Here is a 9,528-nt window from a genome sequence, read left to right as displayed (position 1 = left end):
GAAATGGTTACCACTCCACAAATTCATTTTTTTTTATTTTTTTAACATTATATTAAATAAAAAACAAAATACAAACCATAATTTAAAATTAAAACCACATTAGATTAATATAAAAAACACAAAATAAAATTCTTAAATTCTTAAAAAAAACATAAAAAATTAAAATCCTAAATTACTTAAAAAACATAAATAAAATCCTAAATTACTTAAAAACATAAATAAAATCCTAAATTACTTAAAACCATTGAGATTAGAACCTAAAGTCCATATTTCTCCCGGACTTGTCGTTGAATTTTAAGAAAGGTCGCAAGATTTTCCGAGTCAAGATCCGGTTGGGGTTTTGTGTTTATGATTTGAAGATCGGTAAGAGCTATTTTTTGGCGATTAGCTGCCTCCGACGATCCGTACTTTTTTTCTAGAAACACTAGAGCTTTATCTATGGATGTCGCAAGCTCGCTTTCGCTAGTTGCCGGTGCTTTTCCGCTTAAAGACGCTCCCTTTCTCGCTTTGTCCCGTCCCGGTGGTCGACGAAGTTGGACGTCCGCTGGGCCCTTCCCCTCGGTGGCGTCGAAGTCATCGTTGAGGTCGAGTCCAAAACCCACGTCCGACTCGGACGTTCTTGCCCTTTTGTTGGAACCGGTTGTAGATCCCGAATGCGCCATTTCCGGATATAGAACCCATTTTGGACCGTTACGACAAACTTCCCACGCTTTTTGGTGGCCGAACGGTTTACCGTTGGTGGTAATTTTGTATTCGTAGGCCGCGGTCGCTAAAATGTTGAAGTCGTTGCTACCACTTCTATGCATGTTTTTAAGCTTGTCAAATATGCCATTGAATTTGGTGCAAGCCGCTCGTAAGTCACGCCATTTTGCGTTGATCAAGTCGTACGTCCGCTCCGTTTTCTTTCCTAATAACGCGTGGAAATGATCTAAAATACGACACCAAAACTTTGACCCGATTGTGCGTTGGCGACATCCCCGTCTTGGGATATGAAAATCTAAGCTTGTGCTAAAGCTTCCTCCTCGTCTTCGTTCCATGCGGTAGTCTTTTTTTTTTCTTGGATCTTTGTTTTTTTTTGCCTTCGACGAGTTGGTTGTTGTGTTTCTTGGACCCGTTCGTCGTCGTACGTCATTGTCGAGATTTATAGGTTGAGATTGAGATGGATGAAATTGTTGAGAAGGTTGTTGAAATTGTTGAGAAGGTTGTTGTTGAAAGGCTTGGAATTGGGGTTGATTGAATTGTTGTGGTTGTTGTTGGTAGAAGTTTTGGGGGTATGAAGTGGTGAATAGAGGTTGTTATTGGATTGGGGAGGTTAACAATTGCATGTAGCTAACATTTGCATTTGGAGTGTTTGGAATGTTTTGGGTGTTTGGATTTGAATCCATGTAGAGAGAAAAAAAAATATGAGAGATGAGGTTTTTTTGTAGAAGGTAATAAAATATAGAGAGTGTTTTTTGAAGTGTAAATTGTAAGTAGAATAGTGGATAATTTATAGGTGTAAATAGTTGTGTTTAAATTGTAAAAAGTAATTTTTTTTAATGTTGAAACGACTATATAGCCGTTTGTTTACAAAATCCGAACGTTACAAAAATGGAGAAATGTGATTGGGCGTCTCGTTGCGTCTTCGGAACCACGTCACAAGCACCCCACCGGCTTTGGGGGCGGTGTTCACGCGTGGGAGAGGGTGCCACCTCAGCCCAAGACGCGTGAAAATGCCCCCATACCAGGTAGCCTTACACTAAACCTTGGTGGCTCCCATATGTTTCTTTACAAACGCACTAAGTCTAAAATACATGGAATTATAAAAAGCATCATTTAACATGATCGAGTTTTTTAGTTTTTCTTTTTTCGGTAAACGATGACTTTTTAGAGTCATTCTTCGACTATTACTTGCATGTATCAACACGACGAAACATTATGTTAATTTAGAGTACACAAGAAAAATATGTATTTTAGACTCCAAAAAACATATCCGAAATCCTAAAAACATTTCCCAAATCAGAAAACCATATCTAAATTCGAGAAACATATATGGGTCTACTATGTTTTGAGCGATTTGGTCTTTTCGTAATAGATTGTTGTTTGCTTATGTTAAACCCATCAAGGCGGTGCTTTGAGATTTCATACGGTCTCAATTTTTTTATGGATTAATTCTAGAAATCTTAAGTTTAGTGTTAAGTGAGTTAATTGGGTGCTAAATCCCAATCTTGTTATAACTTAATGTTTTTTTTAGCTTTTTGCGAGTTTTATTCAATGACGCCGTTCTAAGAAAAATTTATAATATAAGAACATAACATTTTGTCATTTCTAGAAAATCCAGATAAATCTAAACAATTTTAGTATAAAGGTCGAAATAGATCTTTTAAAGGTATATATATATATATATATATATATATATATATATATATATATATATATATATATATATATATATCTGAAATAACTTTATTTCATAATTAGTCATTTCCGTAAATAAAAATAAAATTGAGTTAAATAAATGTATTCTTTAGTAACATGTGGTCAATGAATATCTCCATATTCTAATTATTCTTGTGCTTATGCATAATTAATTTGTTTGAATTATATAACATAACTAATCTGTTTTCTGAAATTTAATTTAATTTTGTTTCAATGAGAGAGAAAAGGAACTAAGGTGTTGTCATATCAGACACTCTGGAAAAGAAGACAAGAATGAAAGTTGAAGATGTTTCTGTGTATGGGAGATGTACATATATAGATTTGGGTGTATATATAGACATATAGATACATTTATATATATAGATGTAGGTGGCTGAAGCAAGTACAACCTTCCTCTCATACTGTTTGCTACTTACCATGACTGTACTGCCCCCCCTGGCCCCTCCATTTAATGATGCAAGCTGGACCCTGCACATCATTTTCTTATCATTCCTCTATACCTTTCAATTATTCTTATATTTTATTTTATTTTATGCCTGAGAGATGTTTATCTAAAACTTTATAAATAAAAGGATTTATTTTTGTACTTTTCCATATTTGTGTAATGCTTAAAGTTATTTTCGTCGACGTAAATTGCCAAATTCTTATTAAAATATATGAACTAATCAAATAATAAATATATAATGTAATTTAATTTATTAATTATTTAAAAAATTTAGACATTTCAAATCCTAAATCACAAAAGCAAAAATTACGTTAAATAATTGTTCTCTTCGTCTCCAAATCCGTTCTTAATCCTTTCAACCGATTTTGTTTTATAGTTGATTATTTATGGGTTTGTTATGTTCTTTGCATAACTATCGAATTTGTTTCATAGTTGATTTTTGGGTTCATATCAATTTTGCTCTTAACTTTTGTGTTTTGATTTAAAAGGTTATTCGTTTTTTTTTGTTGGCATTATGTGGGCTTAAACTATGAAAAATCAGTATAAAAATGTCCTTAGTTCAAATGTTCAAATGTGAAAGGGTTAATCGGTTATCATTCTTAACTGACATCTAGTTGGCAGTCCACGTGGCGTTGAGATGGCTTCACATGGACTTTGACCATAAAAAGTCCAATTGCCTTGCCTTTATTCTCCTTTGGAAATTTTAAGTGTATTTCCCATGCAGACTATCCATTATCATTTTTTTGAAAATTTATGTTTTTGGATAATTTTTCAATTTAGCAGAATTCATCGACTAATATCATCATCTTATCTATAATAAAGTTTATGCATCTAAAATCTTACTTGGGTTTTGAATTTACAGAGTTTCATCGTTCGGGTTTCACTTGATTTCTTCAATAGTGACATCCGTCGTCGCCTCCCCACTCTGTACATCATAAGTGGCTGCTTGCATGTCCATTTCCGGCGAGAAAGCCAAACACCGTCCCAATGCCTCGCCAACGTTGTTTTTTCCTAAAAAAGACTCGATCGGTCGACCAAAGGAAAGCTGTCGACAGTGACGAAATGCAAGAATTTATCCGACGGTGATGGATTGATGTCATCGGTATGTGGGTCTAGTATTATGAACCTAATGACTTCATTGGAGCCCTATAAATCCAAACCGTTGTCTTCTCTTTATATAAATTGAAACCCTGTCACATTAATTAAGTAATTAACAGTAAAGCTTCCATAAACTTGGGAAATTAAACGATTAGGGTTTATATTCCAGGAACAATAAAGCTTCCTTTTCGTGTAATTCGATCTGGTAAGGAATTGGAGGGTAGGCCACGAAATTGATGTCTTTGTCATTAGATGATAAGAGAGCAGAAATGGCGACAATCAACATTGTGACATCCCAAAATTTATGATAATTTAAAAAATATTCATTTATGCTTATTTTAAAATAAATTATTTATTTTGTTGTGGAATTGGTCCCAAACATATTATTTCAATGTGGGATAATATTAACATTAAACATTTCCGAAGAGACGTACGACATTGATATCTTTTCAAAACTTGAGATGTCATAACTGATACAAAACATAAGAAAAACAGATCTTACATTTATTTAAATTAATTATCTATATCTCTTTTAATCTCTCAGTGTAATGTATATTCACATTGATAATTGTGATACAAATAAACTGAGTGGATTATGTTGGGAAACCTGGTGAGTACATAGGGTTTTCAACCCACAATAAAATAGTTAATTATCGAATAATTAACCCATTTTCCCATCCCCATTATCTTCTTTATTCTTAAGGATCTATCTTAAGGATCTTTTATGTTGACAATACTAGTTCATGAATTCCTTCGTAATACTTTTCAGTAGGTTGTTTTCTATCTTTATTCCTTAGGGTTTTTCCTAAGGAACAAACACGAAGTTCATCATCGCTGTCATTTTTTATCTAAATCCATAACTGTCAGTCTTTATCTAGTAAGCACTAAGTCCATATGTAACATCCTGATATTGAGGTAATTCCATTTTAAACCCTAAGTAAATGAATTAATTACATTTTAGCCCTTGGATGTGATTTAATTGCAAAATTGGCCCATAATGGCATTTTCGTAATTTTGGGCAGGACTTGAGTACGTTGGGCATACAGATTGGTACGCCGGGCGTACGCGCGTAAGTCCCAAACCCTAATATTTAGGGTTTGGACCATATATAAACATCCTTAACTCTCATATCTTTTTCCTTTCATCGGCCTCCAACCCAATTTCGACCACTTTGCGAACCCTAATCCTTTTTGAGAGCATTTGTGAGCCTTTGAGTGTACTTTTGTGACCTTGAAGGAGGAAGGGAGAAGAGAAGACCATCTTGGAGAAGTGAAACACTTTGGATCCAGAATCACATCATCATTTGGCATCATGTGGAGGTAAAAAGCTCTGAACTTGATTAAGTGCTGATTAGATCTTGTTTAGTTATGAAATTGTGTTCTTTTGGTCCCATAAGCTTGGTATTATGAGTATGGATTACTCTAATCCATATAAGATGTCATTTCAGACGTTTTAGAGCATTTAGAAGCATAAAAATGTAATCTTGATTGTTAGTTTCCTTCCATGCATGAGTTACAAAGTCTTAATGGGTTAAGTAGTTAGGATTTTTGTTGTTGGGCACTTAATGGCCATGCAATACCATAAAGTTGGAAACTTTATGGTTAAGGACATTATTTTAAGATTAGATCTGGAATATGGGCAAAAGAGCTTAAGGATTAAGCTCTTAATAAGAAGGAAAAAGACCCCATCACGTACGATGGGCGTAACCCAGGTATGTTGGGCGTACGAGGTCAACTCAGCCCATTTTGGTCAAGCCTCGTGTACGCCGTGCGTACCAACTGAGTATGTTGGGCGTACTTAGCTCTGTTGACCAAGTTTAACTTTTTGACTTTGACCAAAATTTGCCCAAGTTTGTCCTAAAGGTATTTTGGGAATTTTGAGTTACATTTGAGATTGGTCACTATTTGATAAATAGGTGACGGGTAGAGTTGATGTTCGGAGAGGAGACCTATTCAACTATTTGTTCGGACTGAGATGTGAGTTTTCCTCATTGTAATTGTAGGTCGAAGGCACCAATACTGATCCGCTAGGTTATGTATCTTGGTATATAGGATGATGTTGTCACACCCCCAAACCAGAACGACAGAAACGTCTGGGGGCGGATGGAGTGACTTTATGTACAGTATCATAACAGTTGAAAATATAAATGAAACATAGCAACACAAACATTCATACATTGAGATTTCAAGTATTACATTGTTTACAAAACCCGTTTGTTGAAAAGTTGAATATAAATAACTGAAAAGTAGAAAAACATGAAACGACGACGTCGGTCCTCAAGAAGGGTTGAGTACCTGTCTACTGGTTTCCTGAGAATACAAGTGATTTTGAAAAGTGTCAACAACTAAGTTGGTGAGTTCATAAGCATTTTGTATGAAAAGGGTTTGTAACTGTTTCGCGAAAAATGGTTTCGTATATTTCCAGAAAATCCGATATTTTCGAGTGAGTGATAGAGAAGTGGGAGAAACTTGGTCTTTTGTGTGTGGAAAAAGGGCCTTTCGGCCATGGTATATATAGGGGAAAGAAAATTGAATCATGGATGTTTGGAGGTTTTAAGGGTGTGTAGTGTGGATGCATGTAGGATAATGAAGTGTAAAGTGCCTTTCATGGAAGTATGGTGTACAAAGGTGTGCATGTTGTGGTTATTTGGTGGTTAAATGGAAGTAAAGCGTTGAGGTGGCATGAGTAGGGTCAACTCGTGGGTCTTGCACCCAAAACCGATTTCATTAGCTCAAGAGAGGGGTTTTCGGATATAGGGTGGCCGAAAACACCGTTCATCCTCAAAGGGTTTTCGGTTTTTGAGTGGGTATGGGTTTTTGGGTTTGACATGGCCCAATAAAAGAGGGTTTTCGGCCTAGGGTTATTTGGGCCGAGAATTTCTAAGCAAAGGCCCAAAAATTGGTTTTTGTTTAGCTATTAGATCAAACTTGAGCTTATAAGAGGTTATTACAACTCAATTCTTAGTGTATGCATATATGTACCCATATAACATTGTCATTTTTGAATTACCATAATCTATTGCAACAAGGTTACATAGAGAAATTGTTTGTACATGAATACAATATCGACCCTAAATTTGCTAGTTGTGACAGATGCTATGCTAGTTATACGATAGATTAATAGATCTGTATGATTACATGTATTTGCTGGATATGTATTTATGTTAGTTGTGGTATATGTCGACGTATTATGGTTGGGTTGAGGTGGTGTTGCTTTGTGTTGAAGGCCAAGATACCCAGGGTGGTTCGGATAGGCTATAGGCCCTGCGAGGCGGCCCAGTCAGGCCGAAGGCCTGGAGAGCGGTCCAGATAGGCTGTAGGCCCTGCGAGGCGGTCTAGTCAGGCTGAAGGATTATACTTGCATGTTGTTGTTTGTTATGTTGTGTGGTGGTACTTTGGGGGAAACTCACTGAGCTTTGGCTTACGTTTTCATTTTATTGTTTCAGGTACTTCAGAGGATCATAGGAAAGTGATGTCGTGATCGTGCACATCTTCCTGTTTTTATGATAATTGATCTTGGGGAACTTTGATTATGAGTATACTTTTGAAACAATGGTTTTGTAAACACTTTATGTTAATGGGTTGTTTTTGAAAAATTAAGATTTTTGGGATGTTACAAGTTGGTATCAGAGCTCTGGTTTGAGAGAATCGGACGAGCATTTGTGTGAATCCAGACTCAAACTAAGGATCTGTAAAAGTTTTCAATATATATATATATATATATATATATATATATATATATATATATTTAAAATGGCTTTCAAATATTTTTTTCAAAAGTAACCAAGGAAAGATGCGATGTGTACGATCAACCAGAGCAAGAAAGTATACCCCAAGTTACCCACACTGCTATTTGTTATGATAGGGTAGAACAACATGCTAGTTGTAGGGTGGGGATCTTCAGGAATTGCATGATAAAATTGTCTGATGTGTGATGCCTTATTCCTAGGGAGTTTCTTGCTTATTGTTGTAGGACTCTTTCGGGTGTGAATTAACTACTAGTTGAATATGTTAAGTCACATACTATATGGGTTAAATAATTTTAGAGTGAAGGATTTGGTCCTATTGCGCAACTCTTGTTTGAGTCCAACCATTGTAGGGTTGAATCTTTTAATCTAAGATTATTTAAGTTATGTTGCATGTGATTGTATTCATGAATTAGTTAGCTGACACAAATGGGGGTCGTTCGACAGTTGATGGTAGGGTGAGGTGTGGATCCTAGGATAGCCTAGGGAGTATGTAGTGCTCATGATACGCTTTTTAGCAAGTGTTGGGAGTATCAATATGAGTGAGTATGGATGTAGCAGGAAGTTCTGGAATGATTAGTCACTCTCGAGAGAGTGAGGATAGGATGTATGCATATCCTAGTTGTTGTATTTGTTTTGGGTGGTTGTGATAATCCTTGAGACAAATACGGGTATGTGTGGAAGGTAGTATGGGTCCGTACTACTGAAAGCACAGGACCCGTACACGTAGCAAGGAAGTAACAAACCCGAGGGGTAGTCTTGTCATGTGGTTATAGAAGTATTGTGGCATTCCTGATGCATTTTTGGTTCGTTTTCGGTATGGAGCTCATAATGGGATCTAGTTCAGGATCTAGAGCTGATGGTCAAGATAGGCCAGGGTTAACTGTTGATCAGATACGAGAGATGATTACCATTGAGGTTTTATAATATTGTAGGAAGAACTGTCTGGTATCATGGATTGGATCACAGACAGGCTAATTGCCAAGTTCAAGGAGCGAACTGCAGCTTTGCAGACTGTGAGAGGGACTGGTGAGATGAATACTGGGGGAGATCATGATGTGGGAACACGAATCAGAAACAAAGGAGGGCTCATTCAACGATGGATGAAGACTTCAAGGCTGCTAACATGGGTACTGGAAGTCAAGGGAGCTATGATATCTGCGAGAATGTGGGGGAACTGACAAGTTTGCTTGTCATAACTCACAAGTTCAAATTCTATAAGTACGGAGAGATGGAGAGTGAGCACGTATTTCACGACTGCAAGAAGGATCAGATGTGTTTCCACTATCACCAGCCAATTCATCTCAAACCCTACTGTCCCACATGGGTAGTAGAGGGAGTACAAGCCCAGATGTCTATCGTCCGACAGGAGGTCAAGGTTGAAATGCAAGAAATCACAGGTATGCCATTTTTATCCTCAGTTTAATTTTGAATGGATAGTCATTTATGTAGTAGCTTATTAGAATTATTATGCTAGTGGCGTGCGGCGTGCTCCGTGCATCAAAAAGAAGGACGACCGTTCGTGAAGGGTTGGAAGTTGTAATGTTGGGAAGGCTTCTGACATACCCATTAAGGCTTCAGTATTTCCTTGCGATTGATGGTTATTATTCAGAAATTGTCATATTTCGTTTTGTATACTAAGAGTTGTGTTTAGAGAGCATTTAGACGAACTGGTTTTTAGGCTGAGTTATGGAGAATGTCGGCCCTTGAGGGAGCAAGCCTTGAGTGGGGGATAACTGAGCTTTTTTCTCGGAGGATCAGATGCCACAAGGTCAGAGGATCAACAACCATATTGATTTTAATGGGTTCTGTGAGATGAGCC

General features: G+C 36.6%; 1 protein-coding gene across 1 annotated transcript; it reads right to left on the bottom strand.

Moving 5' to 3' along the window:
- Nucleotides 1-257: 257 nt before the first annotated feature.
- On the bottom strand, nt 258-1,037 carry LOC145127388 (uncharacterized). Its single transcript, XM_079062600.1, has one exon. It carries the CDS (start codon nt 1,035-1,037, stop codon nt 258-260), a length of 780 nt encoding a protein of 259 aa, XP_078918726.1.
- Between the last annotated feature and the right edge of the window lie 8,491 nt (nt 1,038-9,528).

The sequence above is a fragment of the Lactuca virosa genome, chromosome 7, assembly GCF_052849685.1.
Source record: "Lactuca virosa cultivar CGN04683 chromosome 7, Lactuca_virosa_CGN04683_v6, whole genome shotgun sequence".
NCBI classification, from domain to species: Eukaryota; Viridiplantae; Streptophyta; class Magnoliopsida; order Asterales; family Asteraceae; genus Lactuca; species Lactuca virosa.
Note: the sequence above shows the minus strand (reverse complement) of the source record. Positions and strands in the feature narration are given on the sequence as shown.

Excerpts from the sequence above, each read along its gene's own strand:
- LOC145127388 (XM_079062600.1), bottom strand. The coding sequence starts at position 1,037 with ATGGAACGAAGACGAGGAGGAAGCTTTAGCACAAGCTTAGATTTTCAT.